This window comes from Hipposideros armiger, unplaced genomic scaffold, assembly GCF_001890085.2.
Source record: "Hipposideros armiger isolate ML-2016 unplaced genomic scaffold, ASM189008v1 scaffold_530, whole genome shotgun sequence".
NCBI lineage: Eukaryota > Metazoa > Chordata > Mammalia > Chiroptera > Hipposideridae > Hipposideros > Hipposideros armiger.
This window is the reverse complement of record NW_017731880.1, coordinates 629,284-647,982: the sequence shown is the minus strand read 5'-3', so window position 1 is coordinate 647,982 and position 18,699 is coordinate 629,284. Positions and strand designations below refer to the sequence as shown.

The following is an 18,699-nucleotide window of genomic DNA, read 5'->3' as shown; positions in this document are numbered from 1 at the left end:
TAGAAAATCACAAATAAAAAGTTTAATTTCAGAAACTGAGCTCATCATTTATAAATACACTAAAACATAGTCAATGCAAAGTCAGATGAATAATAGGTACAGTATTTTAACAAAACAACTTTTCTAAAAGGTCAGAGGCAAAGGAGTGACTTGCTTCACCCATAATATTTAATTGGTATGAAATAAGAAAATGAACCCTTTCCTACCTGTTGAAGCAAAAACTTTGAAGACATATTATTGTTAAAAGAATATGACAGCTCACACTTCATTCTGACGTCCTTGGGATCCTACAACTAATCCCAGTGATGGCTGAATGTTCCCTATTATAAATCTAAACACCTAACCCTACTCTTAACCTCCGTATAAGTCTTCCCTGTTGATAAGCCATCTCTTCTAAAAAAGAATTTTACACATGATTTGATCAAACTGGCGGTCACTACACAAATTTCAAAAGACGGCTTTGAAGTGCAGAGACTACGTCAGAGGCTTGGAGGCTTAATCACCAGCACTGCCGTAAACGAGTGTGTTGTGCACGGCCTGACGCCCTTATAACGAGTCGGGTGTCAGAGCTACGTGGCCGCGTGAGACCTGAATGCAGGGCGGGAGATGGGACGTTCTCACCAATCACGGTATCACCGACACTCGGTGATCCACCTCGGTTTAGTTTTGTCTTCAAATGCCACGTCTTTCTTATAGTAAACAGCTATCTTCCAGAATATTCTCTGTGCTCCTTACATACTTTAGAGCCTGCACTTAAAAACCGCTCAGTCAGGATGGCTTCAACTCCACCTCCTATGTACAGATTTTATTCGACAGCCACAAAAGCTGTTTTGTTGCAATTAAAGCAATTTTTAACTAAAATACAGTACCTGATTTGTGGTTTTTACATAATTGAATAAAAAGCCTACAGAATAAAACTGTTTACATCTTCTCTGCCATTCTAGTGAAACAAATTACTAACCCCCAACTTTTAAAAAACTTTACAGTTATGGATTCAAACCTAATCATCGTATTTCATAATTGACTAGACAGGCTATTTCTAGTGGACGTCTTAAAAAAACACGCCGTGATTCCTGGCCTGAAGGACTGGGAGTAAGGCACATGTAGACATTACGGTGAGAGCAGAGGGAGCTCAGCGTGGACCTGAGAGTGCCTGGTCTGATGTCCTACATGGCCCCGACCGGAGGAGCCACCAGCCCGGGACAAACAGCTGGTGCCTAACAAGCAACAGGGTCTTCAGCCGGTGGCTCCACTGCGAGTCTCAATACTGAAAGTATATTAAGGGAAGATTCACTTTCAAAAAGATCAGTTTTTCAAAATGTTCCATCGTGAGCCTGGACTGGCCGAAGCTACCATTCTCGGTGTGTGTGCTGAACAGCCTCTCCGAAGGGACGACGCTCGGGGGGCAGCCCAGGAACCTGACAGCCAGAGCGGAGAGGCCCGGCCAGGCCGACTTCTTCAGGTTCCAGTAGGTGAGCGGGTCACAGCCGTGTTCTAGCACCTCCTCCTCCAGATAGGCGAGCACCGCGTCCTCGGGGACTTTCGTCTTTCCTCGCGGGTCCTGCTTTTGTATCTTGGCCATGAGTGACCACAGGTTGTCCTCCCCACCGGCGTCCTTCGATGGGGAGCCTGGACCACACCCGTTGGAGACAGGTGTGTCCTCTGAGGTAGAATGCAGCATCTCGAGCTCCCTGATTAAATCCCGCTTGTACTGCTCGGCCTCCTCCTCGGAGAACAGCGAGGCCTTGTAACGCGGGTCCAGCAGTGTGGCGAACACGTACCTGGGGTCGTGGAGGGTGGCAGACAGCCGGCTCACCATGGCCTCCTTCAGGGACTTGAGCATGGTGTCGATGCCCATCGTCTCCTCGAACAGCATCTCGACCTTCCTGGTTAGAATGTGGATCATGGGGATGACCTGGCTGAGCGTGGACACGTGGGCGCTCATCTCCCGGCTCGCGGCGTCGAAGGGCTTCAGCGCGTGACACACGGACTGCATGACCTCCCACTGGTCACAGCTGATCAGCTCTCTGAAGTTACACTCGATGGACATCTCGTTAATCGCCCTCTTCTGTTCGACGAGCCGCTCAAGCATGTGGAACGACGTGTTCCACTTGGATGGGACATCCTGGATGAGATGGTGCTGCGGCAGCTCGTACTCCTTCTGCAGCTCGGCCAGTCTCTCCTTGGCCCTGTGTGACCGGTGTACCCGCTCGCATATCTTCCGTGCGATGCTGAGTAAGTTCTGGACCATCCTCTGACTCTTCATGGCCTCGCTGACGATGAGGTTAACCGTGTGACTGAAGCACTGCACGCTTGAGTGGTCCCCTTCATTCAGCGTCTTGCCTATGCTCGGGTTGTCGGTCACCGTGATACCGACCTGAAGGCCAGTGGATGTCACCCAGGCCTCCCACCAACATTCCAGCTGCTTCTGAATGCTGTTGCCACTGTAGTCACAGTCAATCTGTGACACATCTAAAAGTGCTGAGCAGTGGTGATCCTCACAGTGCGGCCGGACCGATGACTCGAACGCGACCCAGTGAGCGGTGAGGGTCAGGTACTCCCGGGTCTGGTTACTCATCCATATTCCGGACGTGAAGTGGATCACGCCACTCTCAGCTTCCTTGAGATGTGACACAATTATCTGCTTCACATTGTCGTACATCCCTGGGATAGCTGTCCTGGAAAAGTAGGAAGGTGAGGGCAGAGAGTACTGAGGTTTCAAGTATTCGAGCAGCCTGTTAAAGCCAACATTGTCTACAAAAGAATATGGCTGAAGGTCAAGTGCAATCATTTCAGCTATGAGACTCGTTATTTTTTTGGCAACTGGATGAGAGTCATAGAACTTCTCATCGGTGTCGTCAAAGGAGGAGGCTCCTGACAATTCTGTGCTCAGTGGCTCGCGGCCGCCTGGAGCTGGGGGCAGCGCGGTCTTGGGGACGTCAGCCTTCAGCACGCTGCCGTGGAACCTCTGCAGATGCCTCAGCAGACAGCTGGTGCCCAGGTTGGTCGGCTTTTTTCCCCTGCTTATCGTCCGGCCACAGTGCAGGCACACGACTTTCGTGGGGTCTGCAGGGCAGACGGAGAAATGATTCCACAGCTTGGAGGTCTTTTTGCTGTGAACGGGAAATAGAGCTGGACTGTTTTTTGTAACCACTGTTGGCAAGTCAGTTAATTTAGAGGAGGAACTTTCTGCAGAAGCCAAGGTGGCGTACGGAGAATTTGCCAAACTGGCCCCCAGAAGGCCCTTTTGGTTCCCAACAACTTCCGGGTGGCGTCGGTAGAGATGTCTCATCAAACAGCTCGTGCCCACATCTCCCTTCTTCCCCCGACTGATGACACACCCGCAGTGTCTGCACACTGCCTTCAGACTGTCCGTGGGGGCGAGCGAAAAGTGATGCCACACTTCGGACTTCAGTCTCTTCACTGCCTTTTTATTCTGTTGGAATGCAGCACCAGGTCCAAACATGCGAGGGCTCAACCTGTCACCCTGCCGCTTCTCGGGAGAGGACACCAATGATGCCTCACCGGCAGCATCAGAGGGCGATGACACCGATGCGTCTTCCATCAGCGCGTCTCCGGGAAGCAGATGTGACTGCAGGTCCTCTGTGAGCCGGTCCGGGGAGGAGGCTGCCGAGGGGGGCGGCTGGACCAGCCTCCCCGGCGACGACGACACGGAGCCGGGCTCTCCGTCCGGGGGCGGAGGGGCAGGCAGCAGCGTGGGGGGCGCGGAGTAGAGGGGCGGGATGGCCGACCCCCCGCCGTTCTCCTGCAGCACGATGGAGCGGTGTGCCCTCCACATGTGCCGGATCAGGCAGCTCGTGCCCAGGTCCTTCCCGTTCTTGCCTCTGCTGAACTCGTTCATGCAGTGGATGCAGACGGCCTTGGAGCTGTCGAGAGGCGACAGGTAGAAGTGCCTCCAGACCGCCGATCGCCGGCGGGACCCGGATGTGCCCTTGTGAGGCGCAAGGCTCCTCTCTGCCCCGCTCTCTGCAACTTCATCGTAGTGGGGCGTGGGGAGCTGTGGGGGGGCCCCCGCCGCGGCTTCTTCCCGGCCGTACTTCTCGGAGGTGGACACGTCGGAGGAGATGTCTTCAGAAGACATGACAGACACAGATTCCTCTGTCACTCGATCGGGAGACGGGATCTTAGATGCCATCCTCTGGACCAGTTTGATGGGCGACAGCACAGCACCCAGGTCTCCGACCTCAGCGGGCTGTGGCGGGAGCAGCAGCGACGGGGGCGAAAGCGAGGCCAGGGCCGAGGCGGCGCCGTGCCCGTGTTCCTGGACGAGCACCGTGGGGTGCGCTCTCCTCACGTGGCGCATGAGGCAGCTGGTGCTCAGATCCTTCTCGTTCTTGCCCCTGCTGAACTCCTTCATGCAGTACATGCATATTGCTTTCGTGCTGTCCCGAGGAGAGATGAAGAAATGCTTCCAAGCCGGAGACTTCTTCCTGGAGCTTATGTTCCGGCCGGACAGCAGGCTCTGCGTCACAGCCTCCATCGCCACGTCGTACAGCGTGCTGCTGTACTGTGAGAACAGGGACCCGTACTCGTCCTCGCCGTCGGCGGGGACACACCTCCCCGGCGGCTCACAGCCACAGCTCGTTTCTCTGGTCTCTGCCCGTCCGTCACCACTGTCAGCTGGTTTCCTGTCCTCTTGCTCAATTTTAAAGTCCATTCTTTCCAGACTGTGGTTCGGAATTTGACCAACATCTTCCCCTTCTATTTTAAAATTTACTTTATCGGAAACAAAATCACCACCCGCTTTGGGATGAGTTTCCTGGTTATTTTCCATGGCTGACCATAACTATTCCGGCTGCTTCACCATGCTGATCTCTTAGGTTGGTAAAAAAAATGATCCAAATGCGCATTTGTGCCCCAAATGTACATTTTCTTCAGTGATTTCAACAGTTCTGTCTTTCGGGATGTTTATGAATATGGCCAATCATACATCTCACTGAAAACCAGAGTGTGCAACTCATGAGCACATCATCTTAGGGCGCAGACCACTGCTTCCCAGGAGCTCGGTAAGTCCTTCACGCTGCATACGTCCATTCATGCGGTGCAGCCCTGCCTGTCATCTTGGAAACAGGATAGCCGCCATCTTGATGGTCCTGCATTTCCTGTAAGAAATGAAATCAAGTCAAGCACTGAATGAAATCACACATTTAAAACTGATGCTGGGCTGGCCGAGTGGTGCGATGGTTAAGAGCTGGCTTGGGACGCCAGAGGGCCCCGGTTCGGATCCCACATATGAGGGCCAGTGACACTGCCCTCTACAGCTAAGATGCTGAACAACAGCTCAACCTGGAGCTGGGCTGCTGTGAGTTGCTAGCGACGGCTTAGGCTGCAGCCCCTGTGGCAGTGGGTTGCCATGGGCTACTATGTGTAGCCAGTAGCCAGCGTGAGCGGCCATCCAGAAGCCGGCGACTGATCTGCCTCGCCCGGGAAGAACGCAATGATGGTGCCAACTTGGGCCAGTGAAGCAACGTCCTCCACAACTAGACTGAAGAACAAAAGGATAGCAACTTGTCTGTTCCCCTCCCCCAATTCCCTGGCACTGTTCCCATCCCCCCAATTCCCCAATTAAAAAAAAAAATCTTAAAAAACCCCAAAAAAACTGATACTGCCAGGGGTGGACCAGCCTCAACATGCACAGGAAAAAAATCCCACGATAGTAAATTAAAATAGAAAAACTTGTTCCCTAACTTTTTAAAAATCCACTTACACAATGAAAATACCCCAAAACTGTAAAACAAGCGGAAAAAAAGATACAAATTTAAATTTAAATGGCCTATTAATAAAGGATGGTGGGGGAGGAACAACAGAAAAAACCTACAATGGTATAAAAAGGTCCGTTTGGTCTACAACCGATGCCCTCAGCCATCAGACGGTGGAGTAGCTGCTGTCATCAGCAGAGCTGAACCCCCCAAATCAGTCTCATTCCACCTGCTGCAAGGACTGTCACAGGAACTGGGAGCCCAGCAGCTAAGCTACGCGACCACCTACTCACAGACTGAACACTGAGTGTCCTAAAGGAAACGAGGTGGCTGCGTGCGGGAGTGGAGGGGAGGCCTGGGGCAGCAGCTGGCAGGGACACACCAGTGCTCGAGGACTGCAGGACCCTGACCACAACAGAGGCCAGAAGCAAGGTACGTGCTATTCTGAAGGCACGTGAGAGTGATGGGCGCAGGAGTGGGCAGCACCTGAAATGTGATGTGAAGGATGGCGAGCAGGTGGCAGGAGTGGAGCGCTGATAATAAGAGTATAAAGAAAGCAACCAAAACCCAGTCTTGGCAATGTGGCAGCACAAATACTAGGACGAGCAGGCTTACGATGCTGAAACTAGACTCTAGGTAATCTAGGAGAAACACACTTTTTTTAATACACACCAACGAGGGTTCAATATAAATACAAGCAGCATAGAAAAACTCAAAACTACACATAAACCAAAACCAGAATGCCAAATGGTGGGGACAAAAGGCACATTTCTGACCCTTGGCGTCAGCCAGCCCCGAAATAAAAACCAGCGCAGAGAACAAATGAAGAAAATGGAAAGGAAAGGCTTGCGCTCGGCCATGGAAGGAGAGAATGGCCACGGAAGCCCAGGGGCCAGGGCAGAGCCTGGGCTGCCCCAGGGGCACCGGGCCCTGCCGACTGGGAGGCTGAGCCAGGCCGAGGGCAGGGCCCTGATCCTCCCCTGTGGATGGGGAGCTGGGCTGGGGTCAGACACAGGCTCTGCCCGCGTGTTCAGGCTGCCCATGGAGAGGACGGGCACAGGCTTAGCCCCGGTGCCTGCGTCGGCCCCGGCAGCCTGCAGGAGGCTGGCCCCAGACTCACTCGGTGCCTCCGACAGCCGTGCAGACACAGCGTCCTCAGCCACCTCCTGCCGCCTGGAGCCAGCGCAGCTTAGAGGAGGCCGCTGAAGGGCACTGGATGCCCAGAGATGACCACCTGGTGCTGTAAGCTGGGCCTGTGCCCAAGCACATAGTGGGGACACTGACCCTCCGTCCACCAGCACAGAGCTACAGGGCAGCCCAGCCCCTGGGGACTCCAGCCTGTCCCCAATGTCAACAGCAGCTGTTCATGTATAGAAACATGACACAAATGTGTGCGTTTATGTATGTTGATCAGACTGTACAATTTAATGTATATCAGTTATGCCCAGTGTGAAATAATATGAACTATATATACACATTGGTCTCCGTCCTTGGCTCCTGCTAATATTTGGTCTTTGACCCCACTTCCTCAAACCCTTGTCACTTCCTGAATGATGGGGGCATTGACACAGAGCTCTTGAATCCCCTGGAACTTCCTGGGTGACAGAGGATCTCTGGTTCTAACAAGGCAAGTCTGGGTGGCTCCTGGACGGGACTCGGTACCACAAAGACTAAGCCACAGTTAGAATGTGGAACTTTCAGGCCTCCCCACCCCCAGCCTCCGGAGAGGGGGCGCTGGGCTGGACGCTGAGCTCACAGCTGACTGTGCCTGCCTGATGACGTGCCCTCAAATCCCACAAGTACAGGGTTCAGAATTTCTAGGCTGGAGAACACATCCACGTGCCAGAAGGGTGACGTGCTGCATCTCAGATGCTCAGGCCCCTCCAGACCTGGGCCTCCGGACACTTCACCTGGCTCTTCACTTGGATCCTTCATCCTAGTCTTTAAAACTGTAAGTATTATTTATTACATAAGACATGTTTCCCTGAGTTCTGTGAGCTGCTCCAGCAAATTATCAAACCTGAGGAAGGGGCTGTGGGAACCCCGATTTGCAGCCAGTTGGTCAGAAGCCCAGGGGACACCTGGAGTTGGTGTCTGAAGGGGGAGCCGTTTTGTGAGACTGAGCCCTCCACCTGTGGGATCGATGCCACCTCCTGATGAGATGACTTCTGGCATTTGCTTCAGAATAACTGAGTGAGGGGTACAGACAAAACGGAAACGGCCATGAGTTGGCTGCTACCTGTTGAAGCAGGGTGATGAGTCGCGGGGCTCATTATGCTGGTCTTTGTAACATACAAGAGAAAACTTCCTGAGGAATTGTTTTCAGACTTCTCAAGAGAAGCAATGTAAACCAGGAGACAGAGGAGTGATGTCTTCAAAGTTCTGAAAAAATAAAAGCCAAACCAGAATTCAATACTCAGCATAAATATTCCCACAGGAATGAACATGAAATAAAAACAATCAGACAAATCAAACACAGAATGTGTCACCTGGTGACTTGTACTTCAGGAAATGCAAGTGTTCTTCAGGCAGAAAGAATATAACTGCATACGAAAGTTCAGTGATGCAGAAACGACAGAGTAATGAAAACAATACTGATGGGTAGAGAGCGAGGTGTGTGGTGTGCTCACTGCCACTGGGGGCCTTTGCTTCTAGGCCCTTCCGATGGATTAACTAAAAACCACACACACACACACACACACACACACACACACACACACATTGACATGCATGTAATAAACACCCTAACTTCACGCTGACACCTCCAATTTCAACCCAACACCACAGGATCATTCTAGCCTCCTTTTTTCCGTCTTTGTAACTTCTTTCTCCAGCAGTGAGAAATCTGGCCCCTGCCACCTTAAAAGGTTTACGCATTGACTCAGTTCTACAATACCCAGAGAGTCGTTTCAGAAGCTAACCCAGGAGGGAGAACAAGCTTTCTAACTAGAGATACTAGTTTATAAACGTCTGTCTTTGGGCTTGAGCATATAGAAGCAAGCATTGTGTCCAAGAGGTTCTCGGGTCAGTTTTCCCTCTTCAGGGTGGTTATTTTATTCATTTTAAGCAGTTAGTCTCTGTCGGTAATACAGCACAGAACTAGAACAGGGAACCACAGTCTCATGGAGAACATCAAAACAAGACAAAACTGATCCGCTATTTCCTCAACTCCAGAGTATAAGCCGAGGACAAACCATGCACACACACAAGGCCTGTACGGTACTGGATCTGCACAGGAGAAAAGAGAAGGAAGCCTTGGGCATGTGCCACACTGATAATGCCCAGGGAGCCCACAGGTACTCTGGCAGTGCCAGGACCAGGCTGCTGGAATCAGGAGGCGTGTTCTTGGCAGTAAAGCAGGGGGGCTCGGGGCCCAAGGGGAGGCCCACAGCAGCTGGACCTGAGCTTCCTTCCAGGGCAAAGACCCGCAGTAACGAGAAACTGCTGGGGAGAAACTCGAGGACGAAAGAACACAGGAAAGAGAAGGGCGAGAAGGGCGAGGGGACACCCCGCGAGACCTCGGAGCCAGCCACTGTCCTGAGTGGCATGGGGAGGACCTCTGTGCAGCCGCTGCTCCAGACAAGCAAAGGAAGTGCAGAGCTCAGGATTAACCGGGGGCCTGCACACCCCGAGGAGCACTAATGCAAGAACGATCGACCTGAGACAGCAGGCTGTGCACATGACCTCCCACCCTTCCTTCCCATGAGCAGCCATGAAGCCAGCAGCTCCACAGCCGCGGCAGGTGTGCAGATCCACAGCCTGGCAGGCACCCGAGGGGGCAAACCAGGTCTGCAGCCCCTCGAAAAGCCCCCCTCTCTACAACACTGTCACTATTTGACCTTTGTTACAGGTCCCTAGGAAAGCCCCATTCACAGAGCACGGTTGCTATTTGACCTGACTTGGAGCTTGTTTTGTGGGTGTTAGTTGAAAACAAACAGCTGCGCTTTTTTCTTTTTTAACATCACAGCTGCCTAAAGCTACACCACCAGGTGAGGCAAGCGAGAGCCTGGGAACCAGATGTCTGCAGTGAGCTTTGAAGAGCGCTGACAGAGTCCTGGTGACGTCGAAGGGCGTGGGCATGTGCAGAGCTGTGCACAAGCCAGGAAAGACTGAGGTGTTCCCTCTGGCTGACCCTGAAGCCCTGTGCGAGCAGAAGGTGAAGGCAAGACAAACTGCTTGAGGACAAAGGCCTGTCCCAGCACATACATACACAGGTCCCCTGGCAAGGGTGCCAGACACATCTGTTCAAAGCATTTAAGGAAATCTCTGATTCATCAGTAACTGACCACCAAGCTCAGCAAGCAGAGATTTAAGTGATCAAACACTACAAGGAATACAGACTTTTCAGAATTATTACAGTAAAGTCACTAATGAAACAAATAGGCAAAAACAGAACAAAATGAACCCTAGCTATAACAACAAACTCCAGAGGGAGAGGGATCTGATGTCCAGTTTTCAACAAAAACAAAACTATAGCGGAATCTGTTGGATGGGGCTTTGCTGACCCTTGCCTCACCTCTGCAGTGGGCCACGCAGTGCTGGCCATCAGTGGCACGGACGTTAACGGCAAGCACACAGCTGATGAGAAAGAGGTGTTGGAGTACCTGGGCAGCCCTTCTAACTACCCGGTGTCCGTTTGGTTCGGCCGACCCCGCCTTACCTCCAATGAGGAGCTCATGCTGGCCTCTATGTTCCACTCGCTGTTCGCAACTGGCTCCCAGCTGTCTCCTGAACAGGGCAGCTCAGGCACTGAGATGCTGGAGACAGACACATTCAAGCTACACTGCTTCCAGACACTGACTTCGCCCTCAAGAATCCATTCTACTCTCTGGAAATGCCCATCAGGTGTGAGCTGTTTGACCAGAACCTGAAGTTAGCCCTGGCGGTGGCAGAGAAGGCTGGAACTTTTGGACCTGGGTAATAGGCTGAACATGCAATGGACACCCCTCCCCACAAATTCTGAGCGATCCTGCAGCAGAGGCCCTGCTGTCTCCACTCCAGTGGAGAGCCCAGCAGCCTTGTTAGTGCACTTGACACTAGGATGTTGAGCCTGATGACGTGTACTGATCCCCAAGCCTTAAGACCATGCTGTCTTCCCTCCTGTATGTATTATGGTCCTACTTCCCAACTCTGTACAGATTTATTTATGGAGGAGGTAGGCCCATGAATGCTGTAATAAACATTCCTTTGATCTCGGAAAAAACAAAACAAACAAAAAAACCCAAAAATATTATAAGACACACACAGAAGCAGGGAAATATGGCCCCCACACATGAAAGTAAAAAGCAACTGTCCCTGAGGGGCCCAGATGTTGGACTTACTAGACAATGACTTTACACTAGCGATTATAAATATGTTGGAAGAACTAAAGGAAACCACGTATAAGGAAACGAAAGGAAAGCATGCCAAATGTCTCACCAAATACATATCAATAGAGAGAGAGAAATTATAAAAGAGAACCAAGTAGAAATTATGGAGTTGAAATATATAGCGAAAATGAAAAATTCATTAGAGGGACTCAATTGCTAGCAGAAGAAAGAATTAGCAAACCTGAACAAAGGTCAAGTACAAAAACTAGACAAAATCAGCAAGGACAAAGACCATCAAGCTATGTGAACTAGCAGACATCTATAGAACACTCCATCCAACACCAGCACAATATATATCCTTTTCACATGCACATGACACATTCCACGGTACAGACCATGTGCTAAGCCATAAAACAAGTATTAATACATTTAAGAGGACTGAAACTATGCAGGTATGTCCTTCAGACACGAGAGAGTTAGATGATAAAACAATAGGAAATTTGAGAAATCAATAAATATATGGAAATAAAAACACATTTCTAAATAATTCATGGGTCAAAAAGAAATTCCAGGGAGCACTTGAGATCTTGCTCCTTGGTATATACGTCAGTTTGGCTCAAATAAACTTTTATAAAAATTCATGTTTCTCATGTCCACACCTTCCCTCCTACAACTCCTTGCCACAGTATATACAGATGCGTGTGTGTTCCTCCCCACTGCTGGGCACAGTTCTATTGCAGGAGAAAGACCTTCAGATATTTGCTCCTAAGCCTGGACCAGATCCTCCCTAATTTCCCTGCGACCTAAGACAACAAACAAACGAGCTGGCCGAGTGGCGTGTTGGTTAAGAGTTGGCTTGGGACGCCAGCTCTGAGCAGCAGGGCCCCGGTTCGGATCCCACATGAGGGCCAGTGACGCTGTGCCCTCTACAGCTAAGATGGGGAACAACAGCTCAACATGGAGCTGGGCTGCCGTGAGTCGCCGGCGACGGTGTAGGCTGCAGTGGGGCTGGCCGGCAGCTGGCGTGAGTTTTCATGTGCTGCCATGAGCCGCCGTGAGCAGCCGTCCAATGGCCGGCGACCCATCTCCCTCACCCGGGAAGAGAGCAATGATAATACCAACATGGGCCAGTGAAGCAACGTCCTCCACAACTAGACTAAAGAACAAAAGGACAGCAACTTGTCTGTTCCCCTTCCTCGATTCCCCAAAGCTGTTCCCTCCCCCAATTTCCCAATACAATCTTAATAAAGTGTATTTCCTAGCCCCGTCCACCAGAGAGGCGCTTACAGCAGTGGTGTCAACGGACCGTGCACACGTGACACCCAGGGCGTGGTTTCTAAATAACCTTTCTGCACTGAAAGGAACTGAAGCACTTTGGAGAAATGGCTCATTGCAGGCCTGGAAAGGGAAGGGAAACGTGCCAGAAAGGAAGTGCTCCCAGACGATGGGTGAGAGGTTACAACTGCATGAACATACAAAAACAAAAACAGAAGACGTTAGTAGACTGTACCATAATGAATGAATAAAAATCCATTAGCCTGCACTGATAGTCAAAGAAGAAGGAAATATAAAAAACACGGAGGTAAATATTACAACCAACTCCTTCACCTGAAAAGTGGTAGAAAGGGAGAGAATTCAGCATTTCCCTGCCTCCTTAGGATGTAATGGATGAGAGAAACATAAACAAAATAAAGAACAGCAGCGCTAGAAAGTTGGCTCCGGCCCGGAGGGACCCGCTCCGAGGAAGGTGTGGTAGGGTGCGGCCTGTGTGAAAAGGGGCTGCCGTCCTGCCAGAGAACAGGGCAGACACGGGGCAGAGGGGCACTTAAATGGCATGGCATGGAAACAGCAAATAATTCCAGGACATGGGACATTCACAAGACACTGGCCTAGTCTCTTCAAAGTCAGTGTTGTGGAAAAACTTGGGACGGGCGGGGGAGGGGGTGTTGCTCCAGAGCTAAAGAGACGTAAGCAGCGATGCACTCCCCCGGATGCTGGTTTGGAAAGAAACAGCTAATGACAGCCAGGGATAACTGGGGAATGTCAGCGAGGACAGTGCTGTTGGCTGTAGAGAAGAATATCCTTTTGCCTTTTCTTCGGAGGAGAGGGCATTAGAGGTGACGTGATGTGCTATCTGCAATTGCCTTTGGGAGAGCCCGGCAGCCACCTGATGGGCGGGAGGGGCAGTCATGGCGACGCTGTCACAGGGCTCTATCCTGTGGTGGGACGATGCTTTCAACCCTCTGTAAGCTGGGGACTTCATAATGTAACCTTGAAACACTGATGCATGTTTGTTTCCAAGTCAAAGTACACGTGCTCTCCAGGAGCTGTCAAGTACAAGGAAGGAATCAAAGGTGAGTTGCGACAGTCCTGCCGGCAGCGCGTCTGAGGGGCCAGTGTTCCCACCAGGGTTGGGCAGCCAGGTCGGGTCTACATCTGGCACCATGTCAGCATATGCAGAGGGTATGTGGCCACAGCTAACACGTTCCAGGGGTGGCGACAGCATCAACTGTCTCAAAGCCAAATGCCAGCAGGAGCTACTGTGCCCACGCAAAGGAGACTACAGCTCTGCACTGGCTAACCCCAGATGGAGAACCCAGACCACAGCAGAGACAGCTGCTAAGGCTGAGGCCTCAGAAACCCAGAGCCAGAGCCCTCTCCACGAGATGCAGTCGGACGCCGTGAGAAGGCTCCCTGGAGACAAAGCGCACGCCAGGCCAGCAAACAGGCCCCGTTAAGGTCCCTGTTCCACCTGGTATGTTCTGGGTCACAGGCCAGGGCTCCCTAGGTGGTTCTCCTTTACCCGACACCAGCATCCTTGTCGCTGACCTCTTCCTGTGGGGTACAGGGCAGTCCACCAGTGACAGGTTTGAAATTGCTGCTGTGGCTGGAAGCTGCTGGAAGAATCTTTAAAGTGTCCTTTTCTTACAGGATGTGGAACACGACCCCTGCGACAGGGTGACGGAGCGTTCCGGGAACAGCACCCCGACACTGTTCCCTCTGCGGTGAGCAGGCGAGCTGAGCTGACCACAAGGTGAGGCTCAGTGAGCAATGGCCTTGGACCAAAGCTCAGCCCTTCCGTTTACATCTGCAGGGGTGGTGAAGCAGGACAGAGCAAGTGCAGGGCCATATGGCCAGAGCAAGGAGCCACCACCCCGCGGTGGGCCGGCAGGGTTGCCCTAGCCCAGCCCGCCCAGGCCGGTATCAGCTGTGCGTATGGCACAGACGTGGCTGGGAAAGAGCTGGAGCCCAGCTGCTGACAGGCCTCTCCTGACGGAGCTCGGAAACTAAGCAGAGTACCACCTCAGGAGCACGAGGGGCGGGGGGTTACTGACAGGACAGGCTCAAGCAGAGGGGCCAGACTCCACCCCGTCGCCCCCAGGTCCTTCGGGATGGACTCAAGGTCCTTTTGCTCCGAGAGGCAAGGTCTGCCGGGCACGTGTCACAGTGCCCGCCACCTATGCCCTCGCCCGTCCAGATTTGTCCTTGGAGCACTCACTGGCTCTGGCCCACGTCTATCCATCACTCTTAGGCTCTCCTGGGGCGGGCCTGCTGTTGAACAGCACCGCTGCCCAGCAGATGGTGCAATGCCAGGTGCAGGGCAGAGGCGGGTTGGGCACCCGTGTCTCTCCCGTCCCCTTTGCCTCAGAAATAGGGGGCATGAGAAGAAAAGGCTTTTATTTCCAGCAGTGCCTTCCGGAATTTCAACTACCAAAAGCACATATCAAATTAGCAAGGAAGTGAGCTGCAGTATTCTAGACTGACGAAGAATTCAGGTGATGAAAGGTGGAGTGCGGGAGAAAGATGGGGATGCAGAAGAGCTGGAAACAGGCTGTAACCCAGACACTGGAGAGAGGCCAGAATGGGGAGGCTGTGGGCAGGCAGTAAGAGTCAGAGGCTCTCTAAGACATTCTCACGCAGCTAGATTCAGCAAAACACAAAACACAAATAAGAACAGATCCCTACAGCTTCCATCTTCAAGATCTGAGATTTAAATAGTGACTTCAAAATCCAAGAGGAATTAGAAGACTGACAGTCGCTGACTCTAAGAAACTGCACATTTTGTGCAGAGAAGCTCCGGAAACAACGCTGGTGAGGGGCAGTCGCAAGGGCCTCTAACCCCATCGCAGGCTCCACGCTCGCCACTGTGCCCAGCGGTCACTCACCTGATCTGCTCCCCTCACAAGGCAGTCATCACACCGAAGGAGAAGGAAATCAGCCCCAGGGACTGAAGCCGGGCAAAGAAAAAATGGCAAATACAAAATGCAGGACTGCACTGACCATGGTCACTGCTCTTGACGTTCCAGCAGCTCCATTTCCCAGTCTGGTCCCTCTCCAAATGTTATGTGGGACAGGGATCTGAAACACAGACACACATAAAGTTGTCCCTCAGTGTCCAGGGGATCGAGTCCAGGACCCACCTCGGATCCCCAAATCCGAGGATGCCCAAGTCCCTTATATAAACAGCACAGTACAGTGGCCCTTGCACAAGGCAGGGTCAGGGGTGCCGATCCCCACTCTCACCCCGGAACAGTAAAAAATCGCGTATAGGGGCGGCTGGTTAGCTCAGGTGGCTAGAGCACAGTGCTCTTAACACCAAGGTTGCTGGTTCGATCCCCCAGCCCTCCACAACTAGACTGAAACAACTACTTGACTTGGATTTGGTGGTTCTGGAAAAACACAGTCCCCCCCGCCCCCCCCCCGAAAAAAAACACAAAACAAACAAAAAAAAACTTTAAAAAATCGCGGACAACTTGATTCGCGCCAAATTAATACTAATACCCTACTATTGACCACAAGCCTTACCAGTAACATAAACAGTCCACCAACACATATTTTGTATATGTATCATACACTGTATTCTTATAATAAAGAAAGTCATAAAGAAAATACATTTACATTATTTATTGAAAAAAATCCGCGTATAAGTGGACCTTCACAGTTCAAACCCATGTTGTTCAAGGGTCAACTGCATTAACATAACACACAACCCCCGTAAACTTTAAATCATCTCTCAATTATTTATGCTTCATACAATGTAAATGCAATGTGAATAGTAGTTATACTGTGTTGTTGAGGGAATAATGACAAGAAAAGTCTGTGCCGGTTCAGTACAGCCCAACATGCAACATCGTAGCCAACTATAAAGGAGACACCAGCAACAATGTAACTTTCTTTTTCCAATTACTTTCCATCTGCCTGCAGATGCAGAACCCGCAGAGACAGAGGGCCAATGCATTTCCTTCACTAAATGAGTATCTCAGAGCAGCTTCTTCGCACACACAGAATTCAGTCAATAACCCTAATAAGTTGCTTAGTCTTTCTCTGAGTGTTAGAGATATTCTATTCTCTGCACAGCTTGAGTTACGTAGGGACCTCTTCGTGTGCGTGTGGTGCATTAACTAATAGCAGAGTGTTCCCATCCCAAGACTCGGGACTTAACCAGGTGGGAAGGGGCGGGGGCGCTGTCAAGTGCTCAACTGTCAAGTGGACTAAAGTCGAAGCTTTCTTCCAATAGAGAAGAGTGTGTCCTGTGAAACTTTGAAGATTCACAAAATAGCTCTTAACTTGTGCTGGATCCTTTCCTGAGAAAATGTACATCAGACATGCAGATAGACTCTGCTTAAGGACTACAGGAAGGTGTATTTCTCAAGGACATCCCACTGGAAACCCTCAGAGTATGGAGTCCAACTCCTGTAAGCAGTTTCCTCTCACAAGATAACTTTGTTTAGTAACCAAAATTAATTCACAATTGAAATCTGGCTTATTCATAGCACTTAAAAGCCCCACCTAAATCCTTCCTAGTCTCACTTTACCACCATGTTATGGAGAAAACATCAAAAATTAATATTTCTACATATAAAGTCACAAGGATACCCTTCTTTAGCAGACTGGCCCCATAAAAGTTTGAAGTGGATTTTTTAAAAATTGTGAACTTGGGCCGGCCGAGTGGTGCAGTGGTTAAGAGCTGGCTTGGGACGCCAGAGGGCCCCGGTTTGGATCCCACATATTAGGGCCAGTGACACTGCCCTCTACAGCTAAGATGCTGAACAACAGCTCAACCTGGAGCTGGGCTGCTGTAAGTTGCCGGCGACGGTGTAGGCTGCAGCCCCTGCTGCAGTGGGTTGCCATGGGCTACAGTGAGTAGCCAGCAGCCAGCAGCCGCCGTGACCGTCCAGAAGCCGGCGACTGATCTGCCTCGCCCGGGAAGAGCGCAAGGATGGTGCCAACTTGGGCCAGTGAAGCAACGTCCTCCACAACTAGACTGAAGAACGACAGCAACTTGTCTGTTCCCCTGCCCCCAATTCCCTAGCGCTGTTCCCATCCCCCAATTCCCAATTAAAAAAATCTAAAAAAATAAAAAATAAAAAAATAAAATTGTGCACTTGATCTGATCCCAGTTAACATCAAAACAGATAACTTCCCTTTTTACAAACAGAGAATGCCAATAGAACTTCTGTTGGCTCAGCTTGGCAGGCGTTTGTTTCCAGAGAAACGCATGTGTCTACTGAAAGTCACTTACAATAGGAAGACAGCACAAGGGGATCACTGGGGCTGGCGATGCTCTTAGGTGTGGGTCACAGAAAAAGGACAAAAGAAGATGCACAAATGACTCTTAAGTTTACTTGGGCCTAGAAAAAAGACTACAATTGGAAAAACAATTGAAATCGTGCTTTGCAATTTGATACATATTTTTATTAATTAAAATTGAATGTTCATATTCAGAGATATATACAGTTAACTGGGAGCTTCAAAAACATGCACTAATAAAGAACTCATCTCATTTGCTTCCTAAGACATGTTTAAATGGGGCCCCTGGTGGTCTCTTCCTGGAAATGCCACTGAAAGTGAAATATATCTAGAGAAAAAAATCCTAAAAACATAATTTGCAAGGCAATTCGCTGTGGTGGCAGAGGGCAAAGTGCCTCAAGACAGACACCCAATTAGCACCTGCCGCCTGCTGGAGGAGCAGCGCTGGCCGCCTGGCCAGGGACCCCCACCCGAGAACCGCTCTTCTCGGGTGATTTCCGTCCCCTCTGGCCCTGCAGCCCCGGCCCTGGCTGGCCCCCTCCAGAAGCACGACTCGCTTCGGGCGCCGACCCCACGCGTGGTCAGCCTTGACTCCGGCACCGACATGGGAACTTCTGCGAAGGCAGCTCTCGGAGCCCCTCCGCCCGAACGAATCCCCCCTCGCCGTCCGCTCCCCGCCGCGGCGGCGACGGGACCGCACCAACTTTTTACCACTTTAGGTGTTTCGTCAACAAAATCCTGCCGCCCGGAAAACGCGCTTCGGGGGCGATCGACCGGCCGGGCCGGGTCTCCGGGCCCGCCGCCCGCCAGCTGTCAGCGGGGTCCAGGTCGGGGTCGGGGGTCGGCGCTGGGGTCAGGCTCCGGCGTTGCAGGCACCGCGGCCCAGTCGGGCGGCCCGGGCGGGGTCGAGGCCACGGGAGGCCGCGCCGGCCGCGGCCCCCAACCCCAGCCCTCTGCCCCCGCCGGGCTGAGACGATGTCGCGGGGACCCGGCTCCGGCCCCGGGCCCGACCCCTGACCCCTACCCAGACCCTAGCCTGGCCCGGGACGGCCGGGCCGGGCGCGAGCTCGCGTCTGAGACAGAGCCGGCTCTGGCCGCGCACTCACCGCGGGCTCCGGGCTCGGGCAGCGCGGCTCCAG

The 18,699-nt window shown here is 51.8% G+C and overlaps 1 protein-coding gene and 1 pseudogene across 4 annotated transcripts; one reads left to right on the top strand and one right to left on the bottom strand.

The window, feature by feature from the left end:
* ZBED4 (zinc finger BED-type containing 4) lies at positions 1-18,699 on the bottom strand. 4 transcript variants are annotated; one of them, XM_019668623.1, is made up of 4 exons: positions 18,667-18,699; positions 15,196-15,388; positions 7,960-8,102; positions 1-5,123 (listed from the first exon to the last, which is right to left on the bottom strand). In XM_019668623.1, exon 4 carries the CDS (start codon positions 4,793-4,795, stop codon positions 1,262-1,264), a length of 3,534 nt encoding a protein of 1,177 aa, XP_019524168.1. In that variant the 5' UTR covers positions 4,796-5,123; positions 7,960-8,102; positions 15,196-15,388; positions 18,667-18,699; the 3' UTR covers positions 1-1,261. The 4 variants fall into 4 exon arrangements, with proteins under 4 accessions (XP_019524168.1, XP_019524171.1, XP_019524170.1 ...); XM_019668626.1 differs by having other exon boundaries at positions 15,311-15,388; XM_019668625.1 differs by lacking the exon at positions 18,667-18,699 and having other exon boundaries at positions 15,196-15,601.
* Positions 10,166-11,576, top strand: LOC109396607 (trafficking protein particle complex subunit 4 pseudogene; annotated as a pseudogene).